Source organism: Phyllostomus hastatus, unplaced genomic scaffold (genome assembly GCF_019186645.2).
Source record: "Phyllostomus hastatus isolate PE091 unplaced genomic scaffold, TTU_PhHast_1.1 phas_scaffold_78, whole genome shotgun sequence".
Classification (NCBI taxonomy): domain Eukaryota; kingdom Metazoa; phylum Chordata; class Mammalia; order Chiroptera; family Phyllostomidae; genus Phyllostomus; species Phyllostomus hastatus.
This window is the reverse complement of record NW_025334041.1, coordinates 11,476,999-11,493,844: the sequence shown is the minus strand read 5'-3', so window position 1 is coordinate 11,493,844 and position 16,846 is coordinate 11,476,999. Positions and strand designations below refer to the sequence as shown.

The 16,846-nt window shown below is 48.1% G+C and overlaps 1 protein-coding gene across 2 annotated transcripts in view; it reads right to left on the bottom strand.

Moving 5' to 3' along the window:
• The window catches only part of JAZF1 (JAZF zinc finger 1), a 296,969-nt gene that overhangs the window by 69,963 nt on the left and 210,160 nt on the right, over nucleotides 1-16,846 (bottom strand). Inside the window, exon 1 of one of the 2 annotated variants that reach the window (XM_045828885.1) lies at nucleotides 6,719-6,823. The exons of the other annotated variant lie outside the window; for it this stretch is intronic. Within the exon in view, the coding sequence (XP_045684841.1) occupies nucleotides 6,719-6,804 (86 nt within the window). The 5' untranslated portion in view covers nucleotides 6,805-6,823. Of the gene's footprint in view, nucleotides 1-6,718; nucleotides 6,824-16,846 lie in introns of those variants that run through there. 2 annotated transcript variants of the gene reach the window in all.

The following is a 16,846-nucleotide window of genomic DNA, read 5'->3' as shown; positions in this document are numbered from 1 at the left end:
GGGCAGTTAGTCACTTAAGGCACTCCTGCCTCCCTCTCCCTCTCCCTCCCCCTCCCCCCCCTTCTCAAGTCCCACCCTGGATTATTTTAGCTCTATGGCTAGATACAGTTGAGAAAAACACTGGTGTTTGATAAACCACATCATAATGTAGCACTTCATGACAGCTATTGCTATGTAAAACCAGACACTATCGTCCACAAGGTCTGTCCAGAGGGTATCCAGTCATGGAATATGAAAAATAGAGACATTTATTGAAGAAGATACAAGATTCAAAATACAAGAAACATTGTACACAGAACAATGACATCTCAGTCCCTTTCAAAGTAGGCACCTTGGGACCTCACACAGTTCTCCCAAATGCCATCAGCTGCCCTGTCATATTTTCCTAAATCTCTTCATCAGTCTGCAATCTCTTCCCTTTCAAAGGTGATTTTAAGTTTTGGGAAAAGTCAGAAGTCACAGGGTGTCAGATCCGGGCTGTAGGGGGCTGGGTCACCTGGGTGATTTGGTATTTCGCCAAAACACGCTGCACTCTGCATGAGACATGATGCATGAGCAGGTGTGTTGTGATGAAGCTGCCAGTCACCAGTTGCCCCTAGCTGCGGCCTTCTGGATCATCCGAATGGTTTCCGTGGAGGAATGTTCAAGCTTAATGCAAAATTTGAGGCAGATTTGTTGCTCTACTTGCTCAGTCACTGTGAGTGTGACGGCCACACAGTACATAGGCTCACTCAACAGTGACTACCACCCCCACTGACCAGTACAGTGAAGTCATCATTGTTCACACATGCACATTCCAGTCCACTCTCTTGCCTGCTAGGTTACATGTTGCACAAGCAGTTCTTATTAACAATGGCTGGACTTTTTCTCCATAGACGTCACAGGTGACAGGTGCTTGCATGCTACATTCTTACTCATCCCTAAAACCAGCCTGAAACAGTAAGTGAAACTTAAGATTGCCAACATGACAACTTAAAAAAAAAGTCAAAGTGAAGGTTTGTTTATCCCAAACCATTTTAATGTGCATCCATTTACCACAAACTCATCTTTTCTTTAAATAGTGACAGCTAGAACTAAATCAAGACCCAAGATGAAAAACGAAGTCTTTTAACATGTCAAAATGAACTCAGTGATGATATGCTCAACAAGACTCCTCATTCACTCTCCTGCAGACCCGTACGTGGAATGCACTTGGAACCATTTAAATGTGGCGATCTGGTAGGCTACTGAGAAGCAAGATGCTCCAACAAGAGTTCTGAAGTTTACGTACTAACTTACATCGAAGCTGTCTCACTCCTCGTTATACGGATAGTTTTGATACTCTGTATAAATCTGACAAGCTGAGCGAGAGACGTGCACATCTGATCTATAAGATTTGGCAATGACGACGGCATTCCTTCACCGAGTATTTCACCAGGACGGGGACTCTCCACAAACCCTGCGATGTGGATATTATTTCTTCTGTGTTCCAGTAAAGGAAAGTGAGCTCAGAGATGCAGTGATCTGGGACCCAAACCTGGGCCCATCCCACTCCAAAATACAGGAAGCCACACTCCTCCTACAAACGTCGGATATTCTGAAGCAAGTGAATATCAACCCAAGAAAGAGATATGCCAAACCATCCAATCTTTCAGTATAAACATTTTTTCTAAGTTCATAATGCTGTGCTTTTCACACACAGAAACCTTCAAGAACTCCCAGGCCCATTCTGATCTGAATAAATGAACACGGGAGCCTCTGAAACCTTAGGAAGAAATACCTTTATTCACTTATCGCCAGGGGATGATTCAAAAACTTCCCTGTACGGTCTTTTATTCCTCACAGATCAGATAACTTCTCTCGGGAGAGACTTATTTTTTTTGTGCTTAGATTTATATTCTTGTTTATGCTGTTCCTCTTGCCTCCGAAGCTGGACTATTCAGAATCTCTTTTTCTTCCTTTCCTTAACATTCCCAGCATTTATTGACATCTCCACCAACACATCCATTTGCTACGCTCGCTTCTCTAACATGATTTTAGACCATCTATAAAATTCAAGAAAAACAATCAACTATTGATATTCAAGTGCCCCTTTACTCATTCATACAGCATTGTTTTCTTCATTTGTTTATCACGCATGTTCGAACTTTCAGGTGCATCACAGTTAGATGAGCTTTTGTGGGCTACCCGGGGAGTCTGGTTACCACGCAGAATGCTGTTTTTATGGAAAGTGTATTATTTTCCAACCAACTGATCTGTCGACGGACACTCGGAATCCAACCCGTCAGGAAGTGAGGAGCTGCCTGGAAATTGGAAGTGCATAAAGCAGAGGCTGCCGGGTCTGATTGGTTTAGCATTCTGGGGCTGTGCTATTCAAAGACTTCGCACATGCTCAAAAAGTCATCGATCGTTTGGGCCTGGTATCGCTCCCACGTGCTGAGAAGAGCTCCCCCGAGTCCTGCAGGCGAGCGAGGGGCCGGTAAGTGAATTCACAGGCACAGAAGAAAAGCCCAAGGCGGGTATGAGCCAAGAGAAGTCCACGCTTCCATTTTCACTTGGTAAAAAGCAGGAACACAGAAGCAGAACAGAGACCAAATAATCACCTTTTCAAAAACACCATCTCCATCCCCCGAAACTCTACCTTCCTCCTCTCCCATCTCCCCTTCATTCTGACTGGGTGGCGGCCGCTGTCTACAGAGCTTCCGCTGTGATTTCAAAGAAGACAACGAAAAACTCATCACGAAGCCCCTAAGTAACATGCTGTTTAAAAGGAGAGTCATCACAGCCTTTCCCCGTCTGTTTGTCCTTGGCTATAGCTTCTGCCCCAGCGACTATGAACTGCATTCAACTCCGCGAACACCGAGTACCTACTGGGGCTGGCACTGGGGTAGATCACAGGTTAGACGCTAGCACAAGTCTGAGTCTCTCACCTCAAGGAGTTTCCAGGCCAGCGGGGGACAGAAATACATACAGAACCGAATCTAATTCAAGGCAAGTGTAAATATACCAACGCTGTTAAATGCCTCCTCCAAATACTTCCAGTTTTGAAATTTCACTTTTTTCTTTAAGTAAACATTCTGAAGTTCTCGCTCTTATGATTTGTCTCTACATGTGGCCCCAAATGCTCCTGGTAAAAGGAGGCCAGAGAAGACCGCACGCCTGTTAGCATGCTCCAAAGGTAATGGTTGGGTAACATTCAATCCATGCTCTAAACAGACATGCGGTGTAGCCTAATAATTTTGAATTCAGACAGAGAAGGCAAAAATATGAAACAATCATTAGCTGACTGATAATTACTAAGCAGATATTCTTCTAAAATGATATTCCGAGCCTGACCAGTGCAGCTCAGTTGATCGGGCATCATCACACAAAGCAAAAGGTTGCAGGTTCAATCCCCATCCAGGGCACATGTCTTGATTATGGGTTCAGTCCCAGGTCAGGGTGCGTAGGAGAGGCAACTGATATACATGTTTCTCTCTCACATTGATGTTTCTCTCTCTTTCTCCCTCCCTTACACCTTCTAAAAATAAATAAAAATTGCCCTGACTGGTGTGGCTCAGTGGATTGAGCGCCAGCCTGCAAACCAAAGGGTCGCTGGTTCAATTCCCAGTCAGAGCACATGCCTGGGTTGCAGGCCAGGTCCCTGGTTGGGGGCACGTGAGAGGCAACAACACATTGATGTTTCTCTCCCTCCCTTTCTCTGAAAATAAATAAAATCTTAAAATAAATAAAACCTTTTAAAAAATTATACTCCAAATGCTGAGAAGAACTGACTGACATGTAAGCTCCAGAGAACTGCCAGAAGTACTTCTAAATCAGGAAATAACCTACAGTAAAATCTGTCCCCAACTCTCCTTTGGGTCTCTCCAGTTTGCTAAAAAAAAAAAAATTATGTTTTGTGTTTAGGAAAAATGACAAAGAGAAACACACAGTCTGGCTATGGGTTTTCTTCCCGAGCAGTGTGATCTCCAAGTCCGTTCATGACAAGACTCATTCTGGCAGCTGCGTTTAACTAAAGATTCTTTATGGCCTCGGTGCTTGCGGATACACTGTATTTTTGCACACTTGTGGACAAGATGTTGACTTCATTTTACAACCAACATCTTGTCCACATCAGGGGAGCATTCTCACACAGACACGCATACCATGTGGGCTACCTGCTGAGTTCTGGCAAGCTTGGCAGACTGCAGAACCTAATGGGAAGGCAGTTGGAGTGGAAAAAAACCTTCCTGGGAATTTTTTAAGTGGTTAAAAAAAAAAAAAAAGGGCAGACCGTTTCCTAACGTCCCATACTGTGAGTTGGCACGGGGAAGATAATCCAGGAAATGAGATGTAAAAACTGTACACAGGTTCCTTAACAGAAGGGGCATTTTGCAAAGGGCCAACATGAAGAATGCGTTTCTCTGTTAGGAAGTCAACCACTTGAAAGTTTTACTTTTTAATTAGCCACATGAAAGTTGAAAGAGCTGGGAATCATCATTAATTCCACATGGAGATCTTAACCAGTTGTGCTCCCAGATCTCAGCATGCTCATTTAATAGTTAACGCCCCCTTCAAAGGAACCAACTTGGAGAAGTACAGTCACTGGGTTGTGTCCTAAAGAATTTATGTTAGATAAGGAACAGCAGGTAAATGTCACCTACATGCAGTGCACTTTGGTTTTCTGTTCTGGTGCAATGTCTTCCTCCCGTAAGTCATGTGGCTTACCAAAGCAGAACATTAATCCTCTCATTTTCATAGCCAAAAAGATAGGAAAAAGAGGAAATGCAACAGCACCACCTAAAGGGCATTGAACAGCCATAAAAACTAAACAAAGGTTAAAGAGCAGTAAGGACTTTCCATTCCACCTCCAGGCGCAGAGGACAAGGCTGGCTGTGATAGCTGCAGTGTGACAGAGGGCACGCTGTGGGGCAGTCTCTGGAGTGGTTACACTCTGACCCCATATCCTGTCTGAACGACTGGACAAAATTAATCCAAAGCACAGAAAGCATCATTTTGTGAAGATCAAAACTCAGTTGACTGAACTCGAATGGATCACAGGCCTAAATGTAAGAGCTAAAACTATAACACCCTTAGGAATAAATCCTCCCAACCTTCGGTAGCAATGGTTCCTTAGATATGACACCTGGAGAACAGGTGACAAAAAAGAGGTCATTGGACTTCATGAAAACTAAAAACTTTGGTGCTGAAAATGACACCATCAAGAAAATGAAAAGATAAGCCATGGAATGAGAGAAAACATTTGCAAATTACGTATCTGATAAGAAACTTGTATCCAGAATATATAAAGAACTCTTACAACTCAGTAATAAAAAGATAAATAACTCAATTTTTACAATGGGCAAAGGATTTAAATAGACATTTCTTCAAAGGAAATATACAGATAGCCAATAAGCATATGAAAAAAATGCTCAACATAATTAGTCACTAGGGAACCACAAATTCAAAACTCAGCGAGATGCCACTGCGCACCCACTAGGACGGCTATAATCAGACAGACAGACAATCCTAAGTGTTGGTGAGGATGTCGAGGAGTCCTCATGTATTGCTGGTGGGAATGCATAAAATTATGGGGTTGCTTTGGAAAACGGTTTGGGAGATCTCAACATAAGACTGTATGTGGCTTAACTCATGAATGGATAAACAAAATATGGACTATCCATATAATGCAACATTATTTGGCAATAAAATAAGATATTGACACATGCTATTAACATGGGTAAACCTTGAAAACATTATACTAAGTGAAAGCAGCTAGGCCACATATGACTCCATTTACATGCAAGTCCACAACAGGCAAATCTACAGAGACAGAAAGTAGATTAGTGGTTGCCTTGGGCTGGAAAGTGGGGGAACAGAGTGAAAACGAATGTGTATGCAGTTTCTTTTAAGGTGATGGAAACATTATAAAGCCAGAGTGCGGCAACGGACACACAACTCTGAATATACGAAAACCATTCCAGCGTGTGCTTCCAGTAGGGGAAACAGGTCTGTCAGTTGTATCTCTCAGTAAAGGTATTAAAAGATTCAAGTGAAGGGCTTTCAACTGCTGTTCAGAGCAAAATGGAAGATATTGTTTATATAAAAAAACAAACTTGCCATAGCCTTTGTGATCCTGCAGTTTCCAAGCCCCTACCACCACATTAGAGGAGGAGTCAGTTACTCCTCGGTGAGGCCACGTGGCTGTCAGCAGATGTGGGACCAGAACCTGGGCTGTCCGAGTTCCATGCAGACCTGGGCTCGGGGGTGGCAAGAGCACCTGGAACACGACATTTAAGGAGGAGCCACTCTCACAGCCTTGCTGGCCTGGCCCAGCCCTGGTTCCATGCACACGCACATGGGAACACGCTCCCTCCATATGACCTCCCTGGGGCGTGCAGAACGAGATCATCTGTAAACGGGAACACTGTTGTTAAACCTCCAACCATCTTCCCTCATTTGTTTTTTTTTTTTTTTTGCTACAAATGTCATTTAGAACAACTAAGACTTTAGTTTTTCTTTTTGCTTTTACTTTAGGGAAAAGAGATGGACCCAAAGAAAGAGAGAGGTTAAGGCAGAGTTTGGAAGGAAAAGCGAGTGAGAAAAAATACACGCCTGCCAAGAGGACATGTTTCCTCTGGCGACCCGAAGTAACAACACTGCTTATTTTAACCATTTCAGTATTTAGCGCGGTCTTCACAGCATGTCTCCTCCAGCTGCTTGTCTGACCGATAATCTGCCAGCCCCGGTCGGTACTCACCTGTGTCTATACCGACGTGCTTCGTTCCCATTGGTTGACTCTTCTTGGGAGTACAGCTGTGAGCAAGAGTGACTAGAGGTTTCCATTACGGAAACACAGCTTATCAGTGGGCACAGTCTAACTGTTACAGTAAAAATGTTGAGCTATTGCTACTCAACAGTGCTTTAATTTTTATTTGCACACTAATGCACTCTCTGAAGTAAGCTTGGTGCTGTCCTTTGCATGCGCATTGAACCGGTTTATACCCAATGCACAAACTCAGGTACGAAGTGTTCCCGGAAGAGTATGTAGGCTTTCCCCTTTACTTTGTCCACCTGTTTGCCTCTACCAAGACTCCGATAACAGCCAGTGCAGAGTAAGCAATACACTCTTCCGTCCTGTCCCGACCACTCACCCTGCTCGCCGAAGGCATAAAATGGCTCGTAAGGCCAGCCTTTCTGTTTGCATTTTCTGATTTATTTGCTGTTGTCAAGGAGTCCCTGTTTATTACCCCCCTCCAGAATGAACTTCATGCTTCGGTGAAACATATTTTCATACCATTTCCTGCTTTAATCATAGCCAAATATTTGCTATCACGTCATGCTTGGTAACTCCAAGTTTAAGGATCCCATTACACAGCAAGTGAAATGGGTGCCCGGGCTTTCCTGTTCTAACCTTCCATTTTGCTCTATTTGTTTTCCTGGATGAGCATCTCACTCGCTCCCAAATCTTCGTGCGAGGCTTTGCCAACAGCGTCAGGTTGTCTTCGTGCACTTACATTGCTTGGCGGCGTCAACTAGAATTGTGGAAGCCTTGCCAACTTTGCTTTCAGGGTATACGCCTTAGAGACCCACAGATTTGGACATCAGAAGAAAGCTCTTGTACCCAAGCCATTTCCTCTGCAGGGAAGCAGTTAAGCTTCATGGTTAAAAGGACTCCAGAAGAGGCACTTACAGACAAGGTTTCAAACCCCACTCTGCCCCTGACCAGCTCTGTGCGCACAGCTTAGCCTGGCTTGGCCTACATTCCTTAACTGAAAAATGGGGCCGACACACCCTACTCCAAAGGCTGCCGTGAGGATCGAGTGAGGTACACAGTAGTTACTCAATAAAGGCAGCAGCTTCCACGACAGGCTCCTAATGCAGTTCGCTCAGGGGTAAACCAAGTATGATCCTTCTCCTCCAAGAGCACTGTACTAATTGGACAATAAGTCACTGCCTTGAAAACACTCAAAAATCAGTAGAATAGGTATATTGCTTACAAATAAAAAAAATCAGTGCCTCCTCTTGTTTTTATGGACATATAGCAAGAAGAGAATCAATATGCTATGAAAAAGCTTTATATCCCCCATTAGAAACTCACAGCCTGACTGAATAGGAGTGTCCATTAAAACTTGTTTATCTCATTGTTTCTTTGGAATTCAAATGCAACGTATCTTCCATACGCATTTCAACAGCATAGAATTATTTATAATATAAAAAAGGGAAGGTTCTTACATCCCCTTCCCAACCACACTGTCAGTTGCTGGGAAATCCTCCAGATTGTCTTTTTCTGTGCATTTTCTTTGCCAACTTTTAAGATCTATATGTAGAAGATTGTATCACTTTGCAAATTGCTTCCTTTTTTTTTTTTTTAACTTAGTGATCCATCTTTTTAGGTCAGCACAAGTGGCTCAGCCTCCCTGTGTTAAATAGCGTGGATACACTCAATTTATTGAAACAATCTTGAACTGAAGAGCATTTTGGTCATTTTCAATTTCTTTCCAACACCAACAACATTTTCACGGCCAAATTCTTAACAAATTCCTGGTCTGACCCAGTCTTGAAGCGTTTAAGAAAGGTTCTTCCAAGTTTCGTTTTTATCCGTTGGAGTGAAAGGCTGTACGCATCCTCAGGTGAACCCTGCGATTTCATGCCCTTTTCTCTTTAGGAAGTTTGCAGGATACTGTCCATAGGAGCGTGGCTTGTTTTGTTCTTAGCTTTTCAACAGTAACTCTCCCCTGGAACACACACACAACACCAAAGCATCCGTGTTTATGTCGAACCCCCTGGAAACACGCTCCTCTGTCCTGGCTCCTTCACCTGGTCGGCAGCCTCTGCTACGGGACCTCTACGGAGACCCAGCACAGACTAACCTCAGCCTGGCTTCTCTCACTTGGTGCTACAGCCTCCGGCAAGGTACTTATGGCCTCTGGGCCTCAGTTCCCTCACCTGTGAAATGGGGATAACGCAGGCGTGAGGATCAAACAGATGAATGCGATGCAGAGTGCTTTGAACGGTGCCTGGCAACGAGGGCTCCATAAAGAGCGGCCATTATTGCTGATAGTTGTGTGGTTGCTTTTAATGATTCTTTTTTAAGGATCTGGAAAACCAACTTCTGCCCCTATGTGGGGAGCGCCTCTCCCTCTTGTTTCCACAGTGGCACACTGCCTCTTTCACCTCCCTCGCTGTTTAGCTAAAAAACCAGACGCTGGGGCCATGTCTCCAAACACCCCTCTGTTGCAGAGCCAAGCAGCAGCTGGCCGTGCCATGTGGTTTGAGGAGCACAGAGCAGACCTTTCCGCTCCAAAGTACACTAACAAAATGCTACAGTTAGAGATTCATTATGTGGGGGCCTGGGGAGCCATTCGGTTATCAGGAATTCACTGCTTTAAGAAAAACAAAAAAAAAAAACCAACAACCCAAGATTCCTGGGAAGAAAAGCCTTTCGTTATCAGCTCACAGCTCAGCAAAGATGAGCCCACGGAGGTGGAACAATAACTAACTTGGGGGTGGGGAAGGGCCGAGAACCAGGGTGAAAACGGGGAGAAGGGGACAGCCAGGCTGGCCCCCAGCCAGGCCTGGAGGGCCCTGGTTCTGCAGGGAAGGGGGCGGACGGCTGCGCGCCCCTGCAGTCGATGGCCCTGGGCCCTGCCCTCCCAGCCAGTTAACCGCAGCCTTTACTTCTCCCCCGACATTCCTCTTCACGGCAATTTCGGCACAGAGGGAGCAGGTTCAGGCAGGGAACCGAAGGTGGCCTTTCAGAAGTGGGGTGATCCCGCGTGAGAGGCCACAGGCTACACGCCCCCCGGCCAGCAGCAACCCTAACAATGTTGATTTTCTTAAGTTTGGGCACTCGCCACAGGAGCTTGGTTTTACAGCAACTTACTGGTCGGTCTCCCGACTCCATGAGAACCTTTGTGAGGACTCAGATCAGGTTTCATCCCTGGGTGCCCATTGCGAGGTCTAACACATGCGATTTTACTGAGATGGCTACATGGGAATCGGGGGCTGTCTTCCTCTTTGCCTGTAACTAACCCCATCTCCCTTCAGCTGAGGCTGAGGGTGTCTTCTGTGGCGCCGGGGTCACGAGGACGGTTCCGGGGACCGAGGCAGGCAGGGGTCGGACTGCAGGGGGCACCAGGACCGCCAGCGTGAGGGCAGCGGGCGGCTCCCGGTGTCCCGGGAGAAAGAAAGGCTGAGCCCTGTCGTGGCCCCTCCCGCCCTCCTCCTACCTGCTCGGCACGGAGCACCGCACCAGTTCTGGGTGCGCCCCTTTTTTGTGCCATGTGAAACGAACCCCAGGACACAAAGTCCTCTTCAGTGTTCACTGCTGGTTATGTTCCTTGTCAAGGCCGACAAGAAAGGCAGCATCTTACTGCTGTGGCGACCCCAAGCCGTAACAGCTTCGGCTCCCCCGCCCCCGCCCGCCCCGCCTCCCCTTCAGGACCAGCCTCCCCCAGCTGCTCCTGACCTTGGGACGTCTCCAACACCCTTCGCCTGGGCCTGTCACTGCCTCATGTGCCCTTTCGGTGACCTAGACTCAGCTCAGATTCCCCGCCTCGGCCTGATTCATGTTATGTCTGCAGCCTGCATGTCCACGTACAGCACACAGTCCCGTAGTACCCTAGGGGTCCACCTACACCTTCTACAGAGAACGGCCAGGAAGCACAGGTAAGCTTTTAACAGAAGCTCTGTGACGATGGTCGGATGTGACTGAAATCCCTGCAGTCTGACGACAGCACCCAGATGCGGTCCACAGCCCGTCCCCACAGCCACTGGACGCCAGCCCTCGGGTGGGGGGAGCTCCGGCAGAGGCTCCCTGGGGTCTTGGGTCTCCGGAGGGGTTTTACACCAATGCAGCAGCTCTCGAAATTAATTTTCTATTGAACCCCCAAGCCTCAGTTTGATAAACAAACTGCACATTTGCTGTGGATTCTGTATCTGACCTTTTATGCTGGTTTTGTCAACAGAATTTACTGTATTCATAAATACTAATGCTCTCATTTGGTTCCCTATCTTTAGTATACTGTAAATTATCAGCAAGTACATAAATGTCTTGGCCTGGTAATATAGTGGGCTGAAATGACTTCCTTTTTCCTTTAAAGACGTTGCATGTTTTTAATGGTAGGTGTTTCCAATTAACTTGAAGTGCCATAAACTACCCGCGTATGAACCAAAGACAAGCAAGTTGCATGAAATTAAAAGTACAGTATCTGACTAATGTTAACAAATTAGGCAAGCCTTCCGGAGACACAGCCTCTCTGTTTGGAGTTGTCGTCTTATTAATGCAGAGGTATGGAAGCTCCTAGAACAGCCGTGCCAAATGAGCCTTTGAAAATTCATTTCTTTTGGCAATCAATTAGGGGTGAGACTTCAAGCTGTAAAAAAATTCCCACTCAGGCCGTCTCAACATCGTGTCTCCTCTCCTCTTCCTTCATAAATGAGCTCGATTTGGGGATCTGATCTTTTTGCCAATATCAGTCCAAATTAGCACTGTAAATATTAAAATCAAATGTTACTACTTGGCCTAATTTTCTTTCAGCCTGCAGTTAATCTTTATTCAGCCTTAATGAGTATTTATTGTGTGACCCTGACAGCTTGCTACTGCTGTGATAAATTATCTGATTCAAGTCCGATTAAAAATGCAACCCTGAGTGCTAATTACCTCAACAGACCTGCTTAATAATAGCATTTCTTGTCAATTATGGAATCTCAGCATGGGTGTCAATAGCAACAAATGCACAGGCCTCCCTTAGACGCTGACTTCCCATAATGCCCTTTTACTTGCCATATGTAAATCAGAGCGCTTCTGTACCCGTGGTGACCTTTTATTAGCAAGCTGTCAAAATGATAAAACTAGCCACAGCAAAACCCCCACCACCATACAATTAGGGGCTACAGCTCAGGACAACAGGAGGTCAATCAGACATAGCTAATTATGATGCATCTTACTTATGGCCTGTCCGGCAGGAAGAATTAGCTGTTTTGGAAATTTATGCCAGCTTACGCATGACCCACAGGAGGGAAGCTACTGAACTCAGGGGCTGGAGACATGGAGGCATGGGCTGGCACGATTCGACAATATTTTCAGGGTGTCTGGCATCAAACCTGAGTTCCATTCCAGCTTTGTCACTTACTCGCTGTGACTTGGAATAAATCACTTCAACTGAAAAACGGAGCCAAGGCCATCCAACCTCACTGCAGGGTGGGGTGGGGTGGGGGGAGGGGGGTGGGGTGGGGTGGGGGGAGGGGTGTGGGGGGGGGGTGAGGATGAAGAGGTAACAAGTGTAAAACCACTCAGCATGGTGCTATCACATAGTGGGCGGTGAATATCTGTTAACGTCCCCGCCCCCCACCTGTCTGCTTCTGTTGCCGCAACCAAGGGAACAGGTAATAAATGCTACAAGCGACATCTGTGGGGTTGCTGGACACACATCTGGCTGTGTGTGTGTCCTGTACAACGTCTCACGTGTACCCTGCCATCTCACCTACCTCCTTCGCCACAGTCAGAGCTAAAGGGATAGTGGAGCGGAAAGCTACTGCACAGATCATTCAGCGCACCTCCGGTTTACAGGTGCAAATGCCTCGAACCGCTCAAAGACAAACTACTCAAAAACTGTGGGACCCTTCTCAAAGGTTATCCCAAGCACCCACTTTGCAGTTTGTCTTGGTAACAGTGAAGGGAGCCCTTACTGAACTGAGCATTTATTCCTGGCCAGTCACCGTGGGGGTGCCTGACTCTGTTGAAGCCAACAAAAACTGGGAGACAGGTTCAGAGAGGTGACATGACTTGCCCGACATCCCACGACTAAGAGGTTTCAGTTCCCCAGCCCTGGGCTGAGAGCCAAAGCCCTCACTTCCAAAATGGGAGGGACCCCTCACGATGCATTTTACAACAAATGCTTTTAGTAGAAAGGACAGGAGAGGCTGACACTGGCCTGAGAATGTCACACGCTACACTGTTGTGTGGCATTTTAATTACAGGGAATAAGTAATACGTGCCTCGTGGCTTTCTGCTGTGTCAAACCACAGAGCAGCGGGGCAGGGGCCAGGTCTGAAACAAGCCTGGTCCTTTCATGGGGCCGGGGGAGGGGGGGCACTGGGAGTGCAGTGAGGGGAGCTACTATTATTTGGTCACATGACCTCAGTGTGTTCAACTTCAGGTGGTAATTTCGGGGGCACAAAGCCCCTCCCCCTGGCTTTTACTCCACAGAGCCTTGCTTTTCCAAACAGAAACACCATCGCTGCTTGAGCCTGCCACTTCGCCGCCCGCCTGCCTGGCCTGCCTGGCCTGCCCGCCCGGCTCCGGCCGACCTGGCAGGAACGCAGCGCTGTGCAGAGGGGGCTCCCAGCATCACCCAAAGCAGCCTGCCCAGAAACGGTTCTGGATCTTCCCAGATTGGAAGAGCACTGTCCCAAGCGTTTCCTACCCCTGGATTGTGTGGTCTGTGGGGAAAGGCCAGGGAATCCATCCTGCTTGGCGACGACCAAACGATGCGCCCCCAGGGGCCTTGCCCAGGACGGCGTGCGGTCAGGATGCAGGGTGGGAACAACGCAGGGGAAAGGAAAGCAGTGTGGACGCCTCCACTGCTAAGCCAGACGCTGCGTGGCTGGACGGCTAACGAGGCCCAGATGAGGGTCCCCCGGCCACAGATGTGGGGAGATGCAAGGGGAGATGGCAGAAAGGACCACAGCCGCTGCTTCTGAAACCATGTGCTCCCTCTCCCCCAACACCTCGGGCCTACTCCATCACTGCTTCCTTCATGTACCATCTCGAATTAGGAAGCAAATCTTTCCCCTCGATCTGATGCCAAGCTGGTGCCACGAGGGTGTAAAATCAAGTGTTTCACAAACACTGAGCGGGCTGATTTTCTCCCCAGCGGTGAGGTCAGGTGCCCCCCCCCCCCCCCACGAGCCCTCGCTGCTTCCCCGTGAAGCAAGGGCACCTACGCTGTCTCTGGGGGGTGCTGCAGACCGCCTTCCGGGTGAGGCCAGCAGCACTTGACCTGGGGCAGGAGCCGAGACTTCACGCGTGCCTCAGAGACAGACGCCTGGCGACCCCGGAGCTTCTCCTCTCCGTGTCCGTCAAGGCGAGCCCAGAGTTCAGAGGGGACGGAAACCTCGTGGATCTGCGTCTGTCTCCCGACTGTCGTACTTCCTCGGGTTCCTGCGACGCCAGGCAGTGTGGCCGTGGAAATGACTTGGTGCCACCTCCCTCCTTGCGTGTCCTTAGACACCCGTTTAACGCCCACAGGAGGTTTCTCGGGAACTATGGAAACACATCCTCTACAGACAAGTTTCGTGTGAAAATTACTGCCCCGCTGGGCGCAGCCTAATGGCCTGACACCATTCCGCTCTCTCCGAACGCGACAGAGGGCACTAAATCTTTCCAACACTTCAGTAACAAGGGACACAATATACGCACCCAGCATGCTATGACAGTCACACTGGTGTCCTCTGCACGGGCCCAGCATGACAGGAGGGGTGGCTCCGAGGCTGAGTCGACAGTGCGTTGGATTTAGCAGGCGCTGCCTGCCTGCAGACCAACCCTTTCCTTTCCCGGGCGTCCAGCGACCTGCCATTTGGCTGCCTATTATGAGGAATATGCCTGTCGACACATCTCTACCGAAAAATTAAGCAATCTGAAATACAATCTGTGACTTAAATGGTGAAGTCTAATTTGTTTTGCATGTAGATGCCAGATTTGAGCAGCCATTATCAATTTTTTCATATTATAATGTTGGCCACATCTTAAACATTAATTAGGCCTGCTATTTATTTCCCAGCCCTGGTCTCGGGCCAACAAAACAGTCCCTTGAACTTGCCTGAAACATATGGACGCAGGGCTTCGTTTATTGTTTTCGTAAAGTCACGTTCTCCCCCCAGATCGTGCAGGGGTCACGTGAGCACCTCGGGTGCTGTCATTTGCCCAGAGCTGTTTCCATTAGCAACCAGACCCATAAAAACACATGTCAGCAGCCAGCGCTCCGGCGCTGTGAGTGAAGCCAGCCCCAGGGAGCCTTATTTCTATTCTGGGGCCTCACTGTCCTTCCAAGGGGCAGAGAAAGGCTTTGGATCATTTGGCTCTGCAGGAAACCCCTTGCCTAATTTCTGTTTCTCTAAACCGCACCCTTTTTGGAAGCCTGTCGTCAGCTGTGATGTGACTGTTAATACACTTTGCATTTCAAGAAGGAATCTTCGACACCTCCCATTGGGCACTGTCATCTTAGAATTATCCCAAGACCCACAGGAAGACAGTCCCCCCATCTCCAATCTTTGGGGAAGTGTTTGAGGGTCCACTCGGGTACTTCTGGGGTACTGAATTGTTGGGGGGGGGGGCTTTTAAAAAATCTTCCAGGGCCGGAATTTAAACATTCGGCTGTTGGGCTCCCAGTTAGCAAAACCGAGTAAAACAAGAAGATACTATTTCAAACAGGATTGAGGGTGTGGGTCCCGGCTTTATACAAAATTACGTCAGTGCGACTGCATAAAGTACCCAGGAAAGCCCAGCGGGTGAGCCACGCCCAGCAGGGACTTTCTGGGTTGGGAAGAGCTCTCCTGGTCATCCCCACAGAGCGCCTTTCCATGCGGGTCTCCCAGCTGCTGACCTTGAGGTGGTCCCGCAGGGGCCCCGTACCCCGGCTCCATCCCAGGGCCCCCTGCTCTGACACGCCAGGACTTGTCAGCAGGTTCCCCTCCCCCTCTCAAAGTCACCACTGCTTCCGGAGGGGCCCGGCAGCACCTGTCACTTTTTAATGGCTACACTCATCAGGGCCTGGCTCCTCCCCGTGTCCCTGCCAGGAGCTCTCAGCTGCACCAGCGTAGCCTGGGTGCCTGTCACATCAAGGCCCTTGGACTCCACCCCAGACCTGTGTGACGTGTGCGTAGTCACAATTCGAGGAGCACGGGTCTGGGACTAAGAGGCCGCTCTCGAAAGGAACGTTTCTCAGAGGTCATGAGTACGAACCTGACAGCCCTCAGAACATCAACAACCACAGCCCCCTTCCAAAACCTCCCGGGTGAAGTGCTCAGCTCATTCCACTTGGGCAACCAGGAAATAGGACTAAAGCCATAGTAAATTTAGTTATTTAGCTGACAAGGGAAATTAAACAGTCTAGTTACCATACACACCACCTAGGGATAAGTAGCTTTAAAGACCTACTCTAAAGACAATCCATTTAATACACCAAACAGAAGGCCCTGGGGGGTCTGGCAGCGCCTCCCATTAGCGCCAGCGGACAGGGACTAGGGGTGAAGCAGCCTGTTTTACTTGGCAGTTACTGGAGAATGGGTCAAAGTCTCCATGGTTTCCCCGGTAACCAACCCAGTCTCCTTGAGAATGTGGAGCATGCAGCGCTCACAGGGTTGGGAGTGACTTCCAAAACCCAGCTGGGAAGATGAGAAAGCGGACGCCTGAGCTGCACATCCTCCCTTCCAGACCAGAAGCCCTCAAGCTTGGTGCCAGGGCTCTGTGCCTTTAAGATCGCCCTCGGTGACTGAGGAAGGGCCGGCCATACCTGGGAGCCCCAAGAGGCCACTGAGTGGCTCCAAAGATGGCTTGAGTGTTGTTGCTATTTCAACTCAATCACAAACAGGTATTTATGCACAGAGATTCAGACTAAGTGGGACTGAGAAATCCAAAGGCGAAGTGGGCTCTGGCTACGTGTCAGCCCTTGAGGCTGTGTCTATATGGTTACAAAACTGTTGGTCTATTCGTGACTCCCATCCGGGAGGACAGCATGTCACTTTAATTCACAAATATGTGCGACCAACAACTGCCACTGCCCCAAGGGGGAAAAAGAATTCTAAAGGTTCTGGGTAACCATTCTATCTAGGCCCACTGCATTGAATCAGAAATGGTTCTGTATATTTCGCTTTCAGGGAAACC